The sequence below is a fragment of the Amblyraja radiata genome, chromosome 1 (assembly GCF_010909765.2).
Source record: "Amblyraja radiata isolate CabotCenter1 chromosome 1, sAmbRad1.1.pri, whole genome shotgun sequence".
Lineage (NCBI taxonomy): Eukaryota > Metazoa > Chordata > Chondrichthyes > Rajiformes > Rajidae > Amblyraja > Amblyraja radiata.
In genome coordinates, this window is record NC_045956.1 from 49,104,672 (window position 1) to 49,124,788 (window position 20,117).

A 20,117-nucleotide genomic window follows, 5' to 3' on the forward strand; every position below is an offset into this window, starting at 1 on the left:
CCCCCCCCCAGAAGGGGCATTACCTTCATTGCGGTGATTGACAGGCGAGAGGATCTCAAGGTTTTTTAAACATTCATAACTTTTTTATTTTTAATCGATGGGAAAAATCCTCGGGACTTGCTCAGCGGAGGACTGTGAGTAAGATGGCCAAACACCATAGCAATATATGATAGCGCTTTTTCTAAAATCAATATACAGCGCAGACAGGGTCAAGATAAGACTTTTAATTATATAGATAACTAGACTAAGTGGGACCCGTTGGGTCCCAGCATCACACAGGAGGGCTGGTCATCCAACGCAATATTCCACCTCTCCACCAATTCTAATATTGGTGGCCAGTTGGGGGTGGGGGGGGCTTTCTGGAGCGCTAGTATGGTGTTGTGGGCTGAAGGGACTGGTTTCCAGAGGGCTAGTATGCAAATTGTGCGCCAAATGGATTCTTGGGCTGGCGTCTCAGTCAATCAAGCCTGTTGTGCTGGCAACTCACTCACTCACGGCTGGTGGGCTGGTAGTTGACTCACGGCTAATCCTTGAAATTCTATTTCAAGCAGGGTATAAGGCCACCAAATTCAAGTGCAGTTTCTTACCACTTCTAGCAGGGTGCAAGGCCAACCAAATTCAAGTGCAGTTTCATACCATTTGAAGTAAGGTGCAAAGCCACTAAAGACACCGAGTCGTGACCTCTCCCTCCTCCATCTTGCAGAGACTGAGCCACACCCACATTTCCGGGTTTTATAACCCCCCCCCCCCCCCCCCCCCCCCCCACCGGAAAAGGTGTGGCTTTCATGGAGTGATTGACAGGAGAGAGATTCTCAAAAAAAAATTAAAAGCTAATAACACTTTTATTTTTCATTGATGGGAAGAATTCTCTGCATCTGCTCAGCGGAGGGGGACTGAGTAAGATGGTCAAAAATCACAGCCGTAAGTGGTAGTGTTTTATCTAAAATCAATATACAGTGCAAACAGGAAGTAAGTGCATTTACAGTAGTGCCTTTTAACTTCAAGCCAAAGCACCCAAGCCACCATTTGCAGTAAGTAGTGCCTTTCAACTTCAGGCCAAAGCACCCAAGACACCATTTGCAATAAGTAGTGGCTTTCAACTTCAAACCACACCCAAGCCACCATTAGCAGTAAGAGGTGCCTTTCAACTTCAAGTCAAAGCAACCAAGCCACCATTAGCAGAAAATAGTGATTTTCAACTTCAAGCCAATGCACCCAAGCCACCATTTGCAATAAGTAGTGCCTTTCAACTTCAAGCCAATGCACCCAAGCCACCATTTGCAGTAAGTAGTGCCTTTCAACTTCAAGCCAATGCACCCAAGCCACCATTTGCAGTAAGTAGTGCATTTTCTACTTCAAGCCAAAGCTCCCAAGCCACCATTTGCAGTAAGTAGTGCCTTTCAACTTAAAGCCAATGCACCCAAGCCACCATTTGCAGTAAGTAGTGGCTTTCAACTTCAAACCAAAGCTCCCAAGCCACCACTTGCAATAAGTAGTGCCTTTCAACTTCATGCCACCATTTGTAATGCCTTTCAACTTAATGCCAAAGCACCCAAGCTACAATTTGCAGTAAGTAGTGCCTTTCAACTTAAAGCCAAAGCACCCAAGCCACCATTTGCAGTAAGTAGTGCCTTTCAACTTCAAGCCAAAGCTCCCACACCCCCATTTGCAGTAAGTAATGCATTTTAATTTCAAGCCATTGCACCCAAGCCACCATCTGCAGTAAGTAGTGCCTTTCAACTTCAAGCCACTTCCAAGCCACCATTTGCAGTAAGTAGTGCCTTTCAACTTCAAGCCAAAGCACCCAAGCCACCATTTGCAGTAAGTAGTGCCTTTCAACTTCAAGCAAACCCAAGCCACCATTGGCAGTAAGTAGTGCCTTTCAACTTCAAGCCAAAGCAACCAAGCCACCTTTCGCAGTAATAGTGCCTTTCAACTTCAAGCCAAAGCTCCCAAGCCTCCATTTGCAGTAAGTAGTGCCTTTCAACTTCAAGTCAAAGCTCCCAAGCCACCATTTACAGTAAGTAGTGCCTTTCAACTTCAAGCCAAAGCTCCCAAGCCTCCATTTGCAGTAGGTAGTGCCTTTCAACTTCATGCCACCATTTGCAGTAAGTGGTGTCTTTCAACTTCAAGCCATTGCACCCGCCACACCCAAGCCATCATTTGCAGTAAGTCGTGCCTTTCAACTTCAAGCCACACCCAAGCCATCATTTGCAGTAAGTAGTGCCTTTCAACCTCAAAGCTCCCAAGCCACCATTTGCAGTAAGTGGTGTCTTTCAACTTCAAGCCACACCCAAGCCATCATTTGCAGTGTGTCTTTCAACTTCAAGCCACACCCAAGCCACCATTTGCAGTAAGTAGTGCCTTTCAACTTCAAGCCAAAGCAACCAAGCCACCATTTGCAGTAACAGTGCCTTTCAACTTCAAGTCAAAGCTCCCAAGCCACCATTTGCAGTAAGCAGTGCCTTTCAACTTCAAGCCAAAGCTTCCAAGCCTCCATTTGCAGTAAGAAGTGATGGTGTCTTTCAACTTCAAGTCAAAGCTCCCACGCCACCATTTGCAGTAAGTAGTGCCTTTCAACTTCATGCCACCATTTGCAGTAAGTGGTGTCTTTCAACTTCAAGCCATTGCAACCAAGCCACACCCAAGCCATCATTTGCAGTAAGTAGTGCCTTTCAACTTCAAAGCTCCCAAGCCATCATTTGCAGTAAATGGTGTCTTTCAACTTCAAGCCAATGCACCCAAGCCACCATTTGCAGTAAGAAGTGCCTTTTCTACTTCAAGCCAAAGCAACCAAGCCACCATTTGCAGTCAGTAGTGCCTTTCAACTTCAAGCCAAAGCAACCAAGCCACCATTTGCAGTAAGTAGTGCCTTTCAACTTCAAGCCAATGCTCCCAAGCCACCATTTGCAGTAAGTAGAGGCTTTCAACTTCAAACCAAAGCTCCCAAGCCACCACTTGCAGTAAGTAGTGCCGTTCAACTTCATGCCACCATTTGCAATGCCTTTAAACTTAATGCCAAAGCACCCAAGCTACAATTTGCAGTAAGTAGTGCCTTTCAACTTAAAGCCAAAGCACCCAAGCCACCATTTGCAGTAAGTAGTGCCTTTCAACTTCAAGCCAAAGCTCCCACGCCCCCATTTGTAGTAAGTAATGCATTTTAACTTCAAGCCATTGCACCCAAGCCACCATCTGCAGCAAGTAGTGCCTTTCAACTTCGTCAAAGCTCCCAAGCCACCATTTGCAGTAAGTAGTGCCTTTCAACTTCATGCCACCATTTGCAGTAAGTGGTGTCTTTCAACTTCAAGCCATTGCACCCAAGCCACACTCAAGCCACCATTTGCAGTAAGTAGTGCCTTTCAACTTCAAGCAACACCCAAGCCATAATTTGCAGTAAGTGGTGTCTTTCAACTTCAAGCCACACCCAAGCCATCATTTGCAGTAAGTAGTGCCTTTCAACTTCAAAGCTCCCAAGCCACCATTTGCAGTAAGTGGTGTATTTCAACTTCAAGCCAAAGCAACCAAGACACCATTTGCAGTAATAGTGCCTTTCAACTTCAAGACAAAGCAACCAAGCCACCATTTGCAGTAATAGTGCCTTTCAACTTCAAACCAAAGCTCCCAAGCCACCATTTGCAGTAAGTACTGCCTTCCAACTGCAAGCCAAAGCACCCAAGCCACCATTTGCAGTAAGTAGTGTCTTTCAACTTCATGCCACCATTTGCAGTCAGTAGTACCTTTCAACTTCAAGCCAATGCACCCACGCCCCCCCTCCATTTGCAGTAAGTAGTGCCTTTCAACTTCAAGCCAATGCACCCACTCCCCCCATTTGCAGTAAGTAGTGCCTTTCAACTTCAAGCCACACCCAAGCCATCATTTGCATGAAGTAGTGCCTTTTAACTTCAAGCCAAAGCAACCAAGCCACCATTCGCAGTAATAGTGCCTTTCAACTTCAAGTCAAAGCAACCAATCCACCATTTGCAGTAAGTAGGCCTTTCACCTTCATGCCACCATTTGCAGTAAGTGGTGTCTTTCAACTTCAAGCCACACCCAAGCCACACCCAAGCCACCATTGCAGGCTTTCTGGAGCGCTAGTATGAACCATTTTAGAACCAATAGACTTTTTTTTTGCAAGCTTTAGAACCAATAGACTTTTTTTGCAAGCTTTAGAACCAATAGACATTTTTTGCAAACTTTAGAACCAATAGACATTTTTTGGCAAGCATTTTAGAACCAATAGACATTTTTTGGCAAGCTTTAGAACCAATAGACATTTTTTTGCAAGCTTTAGAACCAATAGACATTTTTTTGGCAAGCTTTTGAACCAATTGACATTTTTTTTGCCAGCTTTAGAACCAATAGACATATTTTTGCCAGCTTTAGAACCTATAGACATATGTTTGCAAGCTTTAGAACCAATAGACATATTTTTGCAAGCTTTAGAACCAATAGACATATTTTTGCAAGCTTAGAACCAATAGAGACATATTTTTGCAAGCTTTAGAACCAATAGACATATTTTTGCAAGCTTTAGAATCAATAGACATATTTTTACAAGCATAGAACCAATAGAGACATTTGTTTTGCAAGCTTTAGAACCAATAGACACTTTTTTGCAAGCTTTAGAACCAATAGAGACACTTTTTGCAAGCTTTAGAACCAATAGACATTTTTTGCAAGCTTTAGAACCAATAGACATTTTTTTGCAAGCTTTAGAACCAATAGACATTTTTTGAAAGCTTTAGAACCAATAGACATTTTTTTTGCAAGCTTTAGAACCAATAGACATATTTTTGCAAGCTTTAGAACCAATAGACATATTTTTGCAAGCTTAGAACCAATAGACATATTTTTGCAAGCTTTAGAACCAATAGACATATTTTTGCAAGCTTTAGAACCAATAGATACACTTTTTGCAAGCTTTAGAATCAATAGACATTTTTTGAAAGCTTTAGAACCAATAGACATTTTTTGAAAGCTTTAGAACCAATAGACACTTTTTTTTGCAAGCTTTAGAGCCAATAGACACATTCTGCAAGCATTTTAGAACCACTAAGGGCACTTACATTTGAGTAGATATGTGTTCAGTGTTATTCACAGCTCAGAGAGACGTGACCCTCTGCCTTCCTTCATCTTGAAGAGAATGTGTGGCACACCACTTCCTGGTTTTATAGTCCCTCCTCCCTGCCGCCAGCGGGGGCAGCAGAGAGAATGGGGAATTTTGAAAAAACATGAATATCTCTGTCATTTTTAATCGACGAGAAAAATCCTCGGCACACATGCGGTGGAGGGGGGCTCTGAGCGAGGTGGCCAAAAATGACGGCCGTAGGTCGCGGCGTTCTCTCGAAAATCGCAGCACAGATGGCCAAAACCGGTCAAGAACAGACTTTTAGTAATATAGATAAATAACAATCTTTGTAAATAATAAAGTTTTAAAACTGGGAAATGAAAAAAAATGGATATCTTAATTTATTAGTAAAGGAACTGTACGGCCAGAGCATTATATACCCTGTGGGCTTGGTACATTGTAACACAACGCTCTGGAATATATGCCATCAGATTTAATTGCAGATAGTGAGAGGGTCAATCTGAAACATACATTCATACATACGCACACATATCCATGGGACAAGGATGTAACATTTGAACGACAAATATCCTTCAGTTTACAGTCAATGCTGTTGGCTCATGCAAAAACACAGAGCTTTTATTGAACAAGAACAATTACTGAAAACACACCAAAGAGAGACAACAAACGTCAAATTAAGCAGGGCTGTCAATATTCCTTAGTGCATCAAGAGGAATGGAGGTTATGAGCACATATTTTGTAAAGCAGTGATATGCAATAGTTTAACTGATATTAAGTGCCAAGTCACATAATTATTTTATGAACTTCAGCTATTCATCTGAGTGGTTAGTGGTGGAGAATGATGCTCAAAAAATCGATTCTATTTATCTCTATTTTCTGAATAAATTATGTTGCCATGTTGAAGTGTTTTATTTATTTTTTGTTGAAGACCCACTCTTCAGGAATTTGGACTGGGCACTTTCTACTAAGAGTCATCGTAGCACAGGTTTATATTTCCCATCATATCCATCCACATGATGACCTATAAATGCATCCAATTGTAACAAATATAACTAAGTGGATGAGTAGGTTACACCCCCAAATTTCATCAATAACTCATTACAAACTATGGAATTTATCTTGCGAAAAATGTGAGTCCAAGTTCATTATATTCATGTAAACAGAATTTGCTTTAACTTTTATGTTTAAATGAAAATTGTTGCAACAGGCCTCTTTGCAGATCAATGGGTCAATGAATTGATAGCATCAGCTCAAAACATCCTTTGAACTGAGTCCAAATTGCACCGCTGACAGGGTCCCATTAGTCCAGCTGCCATATTGAGATATCTTTCTTTAAAATAAGTCTTCTTGTTGATGGCAAGGGTCAACAACATATCTGGTCGCAGTTAGCACCTGGTCGCAGTTAGCACCTGTGGCATCCATAGAAAAGGTTGTAAACATTCATATAGAACAAATTATGATAACAATGCAAAACTGTCCCAAATCGCCCTTTGGATTTTAACTTCCAATCTGGCATTAGTTGTAAACTAGCAGAACAAAATGTTCCAAGGAACCTTAATCTATAAGAACGTCTTTCTTGTCTGAAGCCACATTCGGGCAGGTTTCTGATGCATAAGCAGGTACAAGCAACTTCTCATTGTTTATGTTGGATCATTCTTTACTCTTGCGATCTAAAGACTGGCATGACGTGGTGACCACTCGCAGCTCTCTGAGGGGGAGTCTGGAGGACTTTTCAGATGCAGCGCATTATTGCCAGATGGGACAGGGTCACTCGAGTCTGGATTTACAGAGATCGTTCAACTTAGGTGTTGAATTGCGCATCAGGGATGGGCTGCGAGTTTCTCCAAGGAAAGACGAGCAGAGTTTCCAGGCATCCTTTACTAATTTAGCTTCACATACGCAGTTACATGAGACGTCTAGAAACGTGTAGCGGCATCTTTTCAATTTGAAGATTAAATACCTATTTGTTCTGCAGTAAGTTCCATTTGGCATTGTGAAAAAGGGATTGGTTTACATGCTGGGCAGAAGTGATTGGTTTGCCTGCAATTCAATAAAGTTGGAATGCAGGTAGCTAGTCTTACGTGGGAATTTCTGTTGCATATTCAAAACTTGTTGGCCGAAGCTTGTGCACCTTCTTAGGAATGCCTCAGATCTGACCCGTAATTCATGAGGAATTTCCAGCTTGCTTTCCCTTCCAAGTCTGCCCACATGCACCAGAACTCAGAGCTTCCAAGTCAGTAGGTCACAGGCCAGTACAAACCTATACAGCCAACATCTGTACCAAGAGGACACAGAGTCTGAAGGGTCTCCAGGTCAGATACTTTGAAAAGTTCCCAGGTGGAAAAGTACCCTGGTGTGCAGTCACTGAAAGTTCATGAGTGTTTCATTCATACCTTGTAACCAGATAGCTGTGAAAATGGAGCTACACAGGAAAAACAAACTCTCTGTAACAAACTTTCAGAGAAAAGGAATAGGTCACCAGATCCAGCTGTTTAGAGCAGGAATCTAATGACAGACACAAAGAAAAACACACTTATATTTCCGTCAGTTGTGAGCTGGCCTGTCACATCACCATTAAACCAAAAGTAATTCAGGCACTGTGCACGACTGCACCAGTCCAAGTCTGCACGGGGACATTTCATGTTCATAAGATCATAACACGCAGGAGCAGATTTAGGCCATTCAGCCCATCGATTCTGCTGTCATTCAATCATGACTGATCTATTTTTCCTTCTCAAACTTATTCTAATGCCTTCTCCCTGTAAGCTTTGACAACCTTACTAATCAAGAACGCATCAACCTCCACTTTAAAAATATCCAATGACCTGACCTCTGCTGCCGCCCGTGGCAATGAATTCCACAGATTAACCACCCTCTGGGTAAAAATAATTTCTCCCCATCTCCATTCTACATGTATGTTTAATAAGGAACTGCAGATGTCGGAAAATTGAAGGTAGATAAAAATGCTAGAGAAACTCAGCGGGTTAGGCAGCATCTATGGCGCAAAGGAAATAGGCAACGTTTCGGGTCGAGACTCTTCTTCAGTCTGAAGAAGGGTCTCGACCCGAAACGTTGCCTATTTCCTTCACTCCATAGATGCTGCCTCAACCGCTGAGTTTCTCCAGCATTTTTGTTTACCTTCCATTCTATAGGAATGTCCTTTTATTCTGAGGCTGTACCCTCTGGTCCAAGACTCCCCCACGACTAGAAACATAAATAATAATAATAATGGATGGGATTTATATAGCGCCTTTCTAATACTCAAGGCGCTTTACATCGCATTATTCATTCACTCCTCAGTCACACTCGGTGGTGGTAAGCTACGTCTGTAGCCACAGCTGCCCTGGGGCAGACTGACGGAAGCGTGGCTGCCATTCTGCGCCTACGGCCCCTCCGACCACCACCAATCACTCACACACATTCACACACAGGCAAAGGTGGGTGAAGTGTCTTGCCCAAGGACACAACGACAGTATGCACTCCAAGCGGGATTCGAACCGGCTACCTTCCGGTCGCCAGCCGAACACTTAGCCCATTGTGCCATCTGTCGTCCCGACATACTCTTCATATCCACACTATCTAAGCATTTAATTATTCGGTAGGTTTCAATGAGAGTCCCCGTCATCCTTCTAAACTTCAGCGAATAAAGGCTCAGAAATAAAACCTCCTCATACGATCCATGTGATCTTTGATGCAGATTGAGGTGGCTATACTGCCTGTCTATCATGCATGGATCACAATCTTTGTGAACTTTAGCTTAGTTTAGAGATACATTTTAGAGATACAGTGCAGAAACAGGCCCTTTGGCTCACTGAGTCCGCGCCGACCAGTGATCCCCGTACAACAGCACTATCGTACACACTAGGGACAATTTACAATTTTACCGAACCCAATTAACCTACAAACCTGTACATCTTTGGAGTGTGGGAGGAAAACGAAGCACCGGGGAAAACCCATGCTGTCACAGGGAGAACATACACACTCCTTACAGACAGTACCCGCAGTTGGGATCGAACCTGGGTCTCTGGCACTGTAAAGCAGCATCTCTACCACTCCATGCCGCCAAACTCTTTATACTCGTCAACTGTAGTGAGACTGAGCATCGAGGCTGTGATGGAATGGGGTTGGGGAAGTGGTAGCATTAGCCATTTATGCAGCTAGGCAACTCCTTAACAGATTCACAATGGAAGTGTGCATAAAAAGGTTGAATGGTGGTGATGTTGAGCACTGGGGTTTGGTGATAGGGAGTGGGTGTGTGGTGGAAGCCACTATAAGGTCTGCGCACCAGCATTGCTCAAATTAAACACAATATTTGGAATCAGGAAGCACAAAACCAGAAGGGAGCTGATGTTGGGGGAGTCCAGAACCAGAGGCCACAGTTTAAGAATAAGGGGTTGGCCATTTAGAACAGAGATGAGGAAAAACTTTTTCACCCATATTGTGAATCTGTGGAAATCTCTGCTTCAGAAGGCAGTGGAGGCAAATTCTCTGGATGCTTTCAAGAGAGACTTAGATAGCGGAGTCAGGGGGTATGGGGAGAAGGCAGGAACGGGGTACTGATGTGGATGATCAGCCATGATCACAGTGAATGGCGGTGCTGGCTCAAAGGGCCGAATGTCCTACTCCTACACCTATTGTCTATTGACACTGTGCGACTTCCTCATTTTTAAACCTACTCGCACAAGCTTAATGTGTTACATAGGAGATTTGGAAATAGCCAGGTTGAAAGTAATACAATAAATATAAGGGAAGAAAATTACCAATTTCATGATTCTAGTGACTTATGTAAATGGTTAATTAACTAAGGCAAGGGTAATTTGCAGCTTGACATTAGAAAAACTCTTGCTGTACATTGCTTCAGGATCAAAAGCCACCATGGAAAGGAAATTTAAAAATGAAATTCAGCAACTCTTAATTCTTGCTGTCACCTTTTGATTATAGTTTAATTTAATCTTTTCTTGCTTGCTTGCCACATGCAATGGTAAGCTGCCAAGGTAAACTTGCTAGTTCTGTGATCACATGGTCCAGCTGTTGATCCACATATAAATCAGCTCACCCTGAAGGGTCTCGACCCGATACGTCACCCATTCCTTCTCTCCAGAGATGCTGCCTGTCCCGCTGAGTTACTCCAGCATTTTGTGTCTATCTTCACCATATTCTGCAATCTCAGTTCTAGTCAAGTCATCACCTGGGTCAATTTGTCTGCAACCAATCTTCCACAATATTGCCATATATTATGTAATACTATTAACACCAAACTTATCAGTATTTTCCATCCTTACTGATCCAAGCAGAACTTGACCTTTAATGTTCTCTTTAATGTTCTCATGCTCAGTCCTGCTTAGGGCAAAATCCATAAGCTGCTACCAGTGGGAGCCAGTTCACCGAGGTATATGCCCTTCTTGTTTCCCTACTTCCTCTACAGCTTAAAATAAATGAATGAATAAATTTATTGGCCAAGTATTCACATACAAGGAATTTGCCTTGGTGCTCCGCTCGCAAGTGACAGCATGACATACGATGACAGTTAGGAATGACACATAAAACATTAAACTTTAATAATAAAACAATATCAATTAAACATGTGAATTACATAAAATACCAGAGCAAAAGGAGGCTACAGATTTTTTGTTATTACTCATGGAAAAAAGTTGTTTTTATGTCTGGCTGTGGCAGCTTTGACAGTCCGGAGTCGCCTTCCAGAGGAAAGTGATTCAAAGAGTTTGTAGCCAGGGTGAGAGGGGTCTGAGATGATCTTACCTGCTTGCTTCCTGGTCCTTGCAGTGCACAGTTTGTCAATGGAGGGAAGGTTGCAGCCAATAATCTTTCATCATTTTATTTCCAATTTGATCATTTCCAAAAATCATTTCATTTTTACTTTTTTCTTTTTCCACTTAGACATAGAATGATATTACGTGGAAACAGGCCCTTCGGCCCAACTTGCCCATACATGTCCCAGCTACACTAGTCCCAGCTCCCCGCATTTGGTCAATATCCCTCCAAACCTGTCCTATACATGTGCCTAACTGTTTCTTAAATGTTGGGATAGTCCATGCCTCAACTACCTCCTCTGGCAGCTTGTTCCATACATCCATCACTTCTAATGAAAAGTCTTTGCCCTAAATTATCAAATCTGTTCTGTCTTTCTGCAGATGCTGCCTGATCTCTTGAGCAATTGGACAATAGACAATTCTGGCATTTTCTGCATTTATTCCAGCATTAACAATATGTGGCCTGCAGATGCACAATATGGCGAGAGATCATCCTGACACTCCGTGTATAACAGTAGCTGGTGATAGTGTGTGTGCACAAGTCACAGGTATGAATAAACAAAGAGAGGTGTAAATCTTCCCATGAATTGACCAGGGCAAATCCATCAAGAGAGTTGGAAGAATACAATACAAAGTCTAAGGGGAGGCCTGATTGTAGAGCTCACATGAAGTAGGTTATGGTCATTTACCCACCACTCAGAGGGTGGTAGATATATGGACCGAGCCGCCAGAAGAGGTAGTTGAGGCAGGTACTGTTACAGCATTTAAAATACTGTTGAACAGGTACGTGGAGAGGAAAGGTTTAGTGGGATTTGGGCCAGACGTGGGTAAATGTGACTAGCTTGGACTGGGCGTCTAGGTGGGCATGGATGCATTGGGTCGAAGGGCCTGCTTTTGTGCTGTATGTAGCATCTAATCTACATTTTTACTGATATGACATTTCTAAAGTTACAGCACATTCTGAAGATTTTCCCCACATCCTATACCAGTTATGATGAATTACTCTGCAAAAATGGTCTTTATTATCAAAGTAGATTAACCGGTGCCGTATCTAGAGTGGAGCTGGACAGCAGTAAATATTGAAAACTGCATTTAGGTTTCCAACAACCCACAAGTACTGCTATTTACAAATTCTGTCTGATGAGATATAGGAGAACACATGGTGCAAAGGGAACACATTCAAGCATTTGCTAAGATGTAACCACTGGCAACATAGATGATGGTCCTTCACCCATCAAACACTGCCTTCAAACGAGTTGAGGGAATTATTTTTGACTTGGGATAGGGAGGAGCAAGGTCATGTTTCTTACTAGTGCGGGGAATATTCCATATAAGTTAATCAGAAGAAACCTTTATGAGTAATCATATTTGGCCCGAGACAAGGAAAAATACTTTCCTCATACTAAAAGGCTGCAGGCTTTGCAAGTAACATCCCACGAAAACAGCTGACCTGCCAGTTGATGTTATGACAGGCACTCAGTGGTAGACAAACTAGATGTTAAATGTATTCGGGAAACCTGCTGCCAAATCAAGCATTAAGGTCAATCTGGAATTAATTCTATGTCTGACAATTGGATCATTTTTCAGATACTGTCATGTAAAGGTCAACTTCACGTGCATTCATCAAGGGGCCCCAATATAGATGTCAATGGAAGTCATGGGAAACCTTGCCAGTGGCTGGAATCACAAAGAGCACTGGTCATTTATCTCAGCTTTGGGAAATTCCCCAGGCAGAATCCTAGTCTGATTCTCTGCAGCTATTTCATCATCAAATTGCTCCTTTTCATGTCATAAGAAGTGTGAATGTTCACTAATGGTGGAACAGTATTCGATTCCATTAACAGCTCTTTAACTAGATAAGCAGCCCATGCCTGCATCCAGTGAGGCTGAGATTATTTACAATTGGCAAATAATGTCTAGGTCACGAGGGACATGCAATGACCATTTCTATCAGGAAAGAATCCACCAGCTATTCTTGATGTTCAATGGCATTACTATTTATTACCAGATCTCCCAAACACCAAGCTTGCAGTGGTCACTGCTGACTAGAAACTTAACCAAAGAAAGCATTCTAAACCTATGGCCAAAAGAGCAGGGCATGAGCCTATGTGCACTACGCTGACTAACTCACTTCTCTGCTTCCCAAAACATTGCCACCATAAAAAGCAGACAGGCAAACGATGGAACACTCTCTATTTGTCTGGATAAGTACAACGCCAACAACTTTCAAGAAGTTTGGCATCACTCAGGATAAACCAACTGTTCAATTCGAACCTCATCCACCATCTTAAAAGCCTCCACTTCCTGGCCAACAGACCACAATCAGTGAGGATAGGTAACAAATTATTCTCTATGATAACACTGGTGCAGCCAAATACTAATCCAACTCAATTTCCAAATTTGCAAATGACACCATCGTAGTGGTCTGGATATCAGATAATGACAAAGCAAAGCACAAAGCAGGTACGGGATACTGAGTGGATGATCAGCCATGATCATATTGAATGGCGGTGCAGGCTCGAAGGGCCGAATGGCCTACTCCTGCACCTAATTTCTATGTTTCTAAGAGGGAGATTGAGAATCGTGTAATATGGTGTTAAGACAACAACTTCTCTCTCAATTTAAAAGAGCATGACAAAGGGGATTGTGATTGACTTCAGGAAGCGAAGCGGTACACACACCCTTGTATGCATTGATCGTACCGGGGTAGAAAAGGTTGAAAGCTTCTAATTCTTAGAAAAATAAATATCACAAATTGCAATTTGTCCTGGAATAGCCACATCGAACCAATGGCCAAGAAAGCATGCCAATACCTCCACTTGCTTAGAAGGCTTAGGAAGATCAAAATGCCTCCAACAACCCTCATCAACTTCTACAGATGTCAAGAGTGTTTTATTGTCATATATACGACATAGGACAATTAAATTCTTACTTGCTGCAACACAACAAAATATGTAAACATAGTACATAACGAGAGAAAAAATGTTCAGTGTGTATATATGCACATGCACACATACTCAATAAATAAAGAAATATAGTGCAATAATAATAATAGTCTGATGCAGTTCAGAGCTTATTTGTTGTCGTGTTTAATAGCCTGATGGCTGTCGGGAAGAAGCTGTTCCTGAACCTGGACGTTACAGTTTTCAGGCTCCTGTACCTTCTTCCCGATGGCAATGGTGAAATGAATGTGTGGCCAGGGTGGTGTGGGTCTTTGATGATGTTGGCAGCCTTTTTGAGGCAGTGACTTCGATAGATCCCTTCGATGGTGAGGAGGTCAAAGCCGGTGATGGACTGGGCAGTGGTCACAACTTTTTGCAGTCTTTTCCACTCCTGGACGTTCAAATTGCCGAAATGGGCCACGATGCAACCAGTCAATATGCTCTCTACTGGGCACCAGTAGAAGTTCAGGAGAATCCTCTTTGACATACCGAATCTCCGTAATCTTTGCAGGAAGTAGAGGTGTTGATGTGCCTTCTTTATAATTGCATCAGTGTGCTGGGTCCGGGAAAGATCTTCGGAAATATGCACGCCTAGGAATTTGAAGTTTTTGACCATCTCCACCATCGTCCCATTGATATAAACAGGATTGTGGATCCTCATCCTTCCCCTTCCAAAGTCCACAATCAGTTCTTTCCTGTTGAGAGCCAGGATGTTGTCCTGGCACCATTTGGTCAATCGGTTAATTCACTTCTATACTCTGAAGCATTTTATCGAGATGAATCACAGCATGGTTTGGGAACAGCTCCATCCAACATCGCAAGAAATTGCAGTGATGTAGACGTAGCTCAGCCTTTCACACAAACTAACCTCCCTTCCATTGACTCCATCGACTCCTCAAATTACCTTGGCAAGGCCACCAGCATAATCAAGGAAGAGTCTCACTCTGGTCACTCCCTCTTCTCCCCTCACCCATCAGGAAGGAGTTATGGAAGTGTGAAAATGCACACAACTGGATACAGGGACAGTTTCTTCCCAGCTGTTATCAGGAAACTACACCAACCTATCTCCAACTAGTGAATAGTCCTGACCTACCACAATGGAGACCCTCAAAATATCTCTAATCGGACTTTACCATACACTACACATTTATCCTGTATCTGTACATGTCTATACATGATCGTAATAATCATGTACAGCCTTTTCGCTGACTGGAAAGCACACAACAAACAGCTTTTCACCGTACCTAGTCCCACATAATAATAAACTAACCTAAAACTAAACTAAATACATTTCACCCTTATTTGACATACCGCAGTTGTATTGTGTACCATTGACTAGATGCACTGCAGCAATATTATCTGAATGGTGGCCGATTGGGAAAAGGGGAGATGCAACGAGACCTGGGTGTCATGGTACACCAGTCATTGAAAGTAGGCATGCAGGTGCAGCAGGCAGTGAAGAAAGCAAATGGTATGTTAGCATTCATAGCAAAAGGATTTGAGTATAGGAGCAGGGAGGTTCTACTGCAGTTGTACAGGATCTTGGTGAGACCACACCTGGAGTATTGCGTACAGTTTTGGTCTCCTAATCTGAGGAAAGACATTCTTGCCATAGAGGGAGTACAGAGAAGGTTCACCAGACTGATTCCTGGGATGGCAGGACTTTCATATGAAGAAAGACTGGATAGACTCGGCTTGTACTCGCTAGAATTTAGTAGATTGAGGGGGGATCTTATAGAAACTTACAAAATTCTTAAGGGGTTGGACAGGCTAGATGCAGGAAGATTGTTCCCGATGTTGGGGAAGTCCAGAACAAGGGGTCACAGTTTAGGGATAAAAGGGAGATCTTTTAGGACTGAGATGAGAAAAACATTTTTCACACAGAGAGTGGTGAATCTCTGGAATTCTCTGCCACAGAATGTAGTTGAGGCCAGTTAATTGGCTATATTTAAGAGGGAGTTAGATGTGGCCCTTGTGGCTAAAGGGATCAGGGGGTATGGAGAGAAGGCAGGTACAGGATACTGAGTTGGATGATCAGCCATGATCATATTGAATGGCGGTGCAGGCTCGAAGGGCCGAATGGCCTACTCCTGCACCTATTGTCTATGTTTCTATGTTTCTAATAGCGTAATCTTTTTGTGCAGCCATCTCCCAACCATAGACATCAACTATCAACAAAGACAAGAGCAGCAGGTTCATGGGAACATCACAACTGGCACAACTGCCTATAACATCTTGTCCTGATAATACAGGAATGTTCTTATTTTGGGCTAGGTTTAATTCCCAGAACCATTTTCCTACCAACATTGTAGAGGTACTTTTACCGCAGGCACTGTAACAGTGCCTTTACACTTTCCCCATCTCACCTTAAAATTATGCCCTCTAGTCTTTGATATTTCCACCATAGGAAAGAGGTTCTGACTGCTTACCCTATCTATGCCTCTCATAATTTTATATAGTTCTAACAAGTCTGCCCTCAGCCTCCAACACCCCAGAGAATACAATCAAGGTTTGTCCATCCTCTGGATGGCATGGTGGCACAGTGGTAGAGTTGCTACTTTAAGGGGCTGTCCCACTTGGGCGACCTAATTGGCTAGTTTAGAAGAGTTTAGGAGAGTTTAAAAAAATGACATGTTGAAAATCTCCTTTGACTATGTAGAAGACCTCCTTCGACCATGTAGAAGACTAGCTTCGACTAGCTACGACTAGCAATGACTAACTTCGGGAAAATTGGACGCCGAAGAGTGGAGAGTTAAGATGACCACCTTCGATCTCCTTCAAGCTCCCTTCGACTATGATGAAGACTATCTACGACTACCTTCGATTACCTTTGACTACCCTCGATTACTACTACGACCTACTTCGACTAAACCCTACGAGTAAAAAAAGTATTTATTTTTTCCATGGCGACCTTTTTTTACTCACGGACATTTTTCAACATGTTGAAAAATACGCCGCGACCTAGCTAAGGCCTCGAGTATGCGGGGACTGCTCTCGAGCATGAAGGAGAGTTACAAAGACCTCCTAGGACCTCGTGTCGACCATGCTGCGAGTATGAGTCGAGGGCAAACTCACCAGAACTTGCAGATTAGGTCGCCCAAGTGGGACAGCCCCTTTACTGTGCTAGGGACCCAGGTTCAATCCTGTTTAAGGATGTTTGGCTGTACAGAGGTTGTATGTTTTTCTTTGGCTTCTCTAGTTGCTTCCCACACTCCAAAGACTTACAGGATTGTAGGTTAATTGGCTTGGTATAATTGTAAATTGTTCCTAGCGTGTGTAGGACAGGGTTAATGAGCAGGGATCGCTCGTTGGCGTGGACACGGTGGGCCCTTTGGGCCTGTTTCCCTGCTGTACCTCTAAACTAAACTCTCTTTAAAGATAATGCATTTCAATCCAAGCCACATGTTGCTGAACCTTTTCTGCACTCTCTCCAAAGCCACCCGATCCTTCCTATTGTGTGGCGACCAGAACAACACACTTCGAATGTGACCTAACCAAAAGCTTTCAACAGCTGCAACATGACTTCCTAACGTTTATACTCAATTCCTGATCAATGAAGATATGGCTTTTTTTTACCAGCCTATCCTCATGAATTGCCACTTTAAAGAAGTAATGAACTTGAACTCCAAGATCCCCATGTACTTCGATGCTCCTCAGGGTCCTGCCGTTTATATTATAACATCCACACATTGAATAAAAACAAATAATTTTAAATTATAACAAGCTGCAAATATACTGTAGAGTCGCTGGATCTGGGCCTTGGAGGAACATTGCAATGGCAATCAAGTTATTTTAACTCTTTATTCTCACCACAAGTGAGTGACCTGAAAGGAAGAATGGGTTTACCTGTTGGGCGTGTGATATATTTGGTTGACGCTGGCTCCAGGTAGCCTGCTGGCTGAACTCCGATGAAGGGGTACTGAATGACGAACGGTGGACAGTACTTGCTCGCGAGGAACGTGATATACCCGTAGGGACTGATCTCCTCTTGCATACTGGAATGTAGGCTGAATTCTCCGGCTCGTCTGAAGAAGGCAGGGCCGTGTCTGCTGCATTACGCCTCCGTCACATGTCCTGGTGCAAGCAGACCAAGGACCCCACTCGCCCCACAAACCATTCGGCTGCTCTTCTGATAAGGTGTCGGCAATCTGGCGCTTCATCCGGTTTTGCACCTTTAACCACAAAGTAAAAATAGAAAGCATCCTTGAGATAGAGTATCACATTTACGGATAATAACATGCAGGGTGTCAGAGGTTATGGGGAGAAGGCAGGAGAGTGGAATTAAGAGGGAAACATAGATCAGCCATGATTGAATGGCGGAGTGGACTTGTTGGGCCATATGGCCTAATTATGTTCCTATAACTTATGAACAAGTGAAATTATGGCAGATTCCGCAACAGAGGAGGAATCAAAAATACCTCCCAACATTCCCCTACTTACTTCCTCCCCAACCCCTTTCTACTGAAAGTCTACTGAACTTTTTTTTTTTTTTTTTTTAAATTAATTCTTTATTTCGAACAGAACAAAAGAATAAAAAGCAAGTGTGAAACAGCATACAAAAAACAAAACAAGAATATGTATAAAGTGTCATAAACAATATCTATAAATAAATGAAATCATATATGTGTCCGAAAAGGAGCAGGAAGAAGCCAAAGCTTATTAATTCCCACCCCTTATTCAACTGCTTATAATTATCTTATACACATTTAGCAGCTATATGTACACCATATGTACACCAGCAGCTATATGTACACCAAATTATTTACATCTATACACTAATCAAATATTTACAAAGCCATACACAAAAGAGAGAAAAAAAGAAAAAAGAAAAGAAAAAGAAAAAAGAAAGACTTTAGTCAACCTTGCACTGGTTTCTTCTCCCCGCACCCCCACCCCTTCCCCAAATGTCACTGATCCATTTTCTCCAGAGATGCTGCCTGACCTGCTAAGTTTCTCTAGTATTTTGTGCCTGTCTTTAAAGGAGTCAACCAGACTTTCCATATAAATGCAGATATTGCATAGTGCCATTCTACAATTCCAACCTTCACATGCTTACTACTGTTTCCTGTTCTAATTATTATTTTAAAGAATCACATTCTGTTACTATTTCCATAAGAACACCTCTTGCATACAGAGAAGTTTCTCTGAGTCTCGAAGTATAAAAAATTATGACCAGGTTTGTCATGTAGGTTTGGCACTTGTTCAAGTATTGCATTGCATATAAATGCATTGTGAGGACGTCTGCCATAATGCATCTAGAATCTCTTCATTTTTCTTCAGGTCATCTTAAACATACATCTGCGAGACAACAATCCAGTGACTTGCAGATAGACAAAAATGCTGGAGAAACTCAGCGGGTGAGGCAGCATCTATGGAGCGAAGGATGCTGCCTCACCCGCTGAGTTTCTCCAGCATTTTTGTCTATGTTTGATTTTCCACCATCTGCAGTACCTTCTTAAACAGTAATTTTTTTTGCAAGTTTAGCTTATTGAAACCTCTAACAATCCTTATATCAGGGCTTTTTAAAAAAAAATTCTTTGGTTCGAATGAAGAGATTTTAGTTTCTTTGGCCCCACCTCAAAGTCCAACGCTTTGTATTGTTGAAGTTATTTTAGCAAACATCAACTGAGTTTGAAATCTTTGCAGAAATAAGAATGGTCAAAACCAGAAAAGATATCTCGACCCTAAACATCACCCATTCCTTCTCTCCAGAGATGCTGCCTGACCCTCTGAGTCACTCCGGCATTTTGTGTCCATCTTCGGTTTAAACCAGCATCTGACACATAAGATATTCAAAGGGTGATTTAACCAGTGATCTGTACAGGATTAACTCATGCCAAGTTCCACCAGAACTCCAAACCCAGTTTGGTTCCTTATTCAGGATTACTTCCATTCCTCTCTTTAAATCTTCCATTTCCTCGCCCTTGCAATATTTTCCAACCTCCTATTCAGCGACACAACCTTCTGCTTCAGCCAAGTTCCCTTGGCAAGATTGCGTTCAATTGTCCACATCCTAAACTCTGGAATTCTTTCCATAAACCACTCATTCTCTTTCTCTCTGCTGTTATAATAACCTCCACTTTGATCAACATCTGCTCCCCACTCTTACAGCTCATTAAGTGGCTTGATGTCCAAATCTGACCAATAACCCCTCTAGTACCTGCCTAGAACATTTTACTTCATTAAAAGTTGTATAATGAAAGTTGCTATTAATATATATTTTTGTCTTTTGCATGCTGTAGCCCTACTTATAAAACTAGTTGCTTTATGTTCTCATATAAATGACAATGGACATCCTTATTCCATGGTTAAAGG

General features: G+C 42.4%; 1 protein-coding gene across 4 annotated transcripts in view; it reads right to left on the reverse strand.

Moving 5' to 3' along the window:
- Window positions 1-20,117, reverse strand: part of thsd4 (thrombospondin type 1 domain containing 4) — a 558,240-nt gene that overhangs the window by 443,035 nt on the left and 95,088 nt on the right. For all 4 annotated transcript variants that reach the window (XM_033021503.1, XM_033021512.1, XM_033021494.1 and 1 more), the window contains exon 5: window positions 17,649-17,974. In XM_033021503.1, coding sequence (XP_032877394.1) covers window positions 17,649-17,974 — 326 coding nt within the window. The remainder of the gene's footprint in view (window positions 1-17,648; window positions 17,975-20,117) is intronic.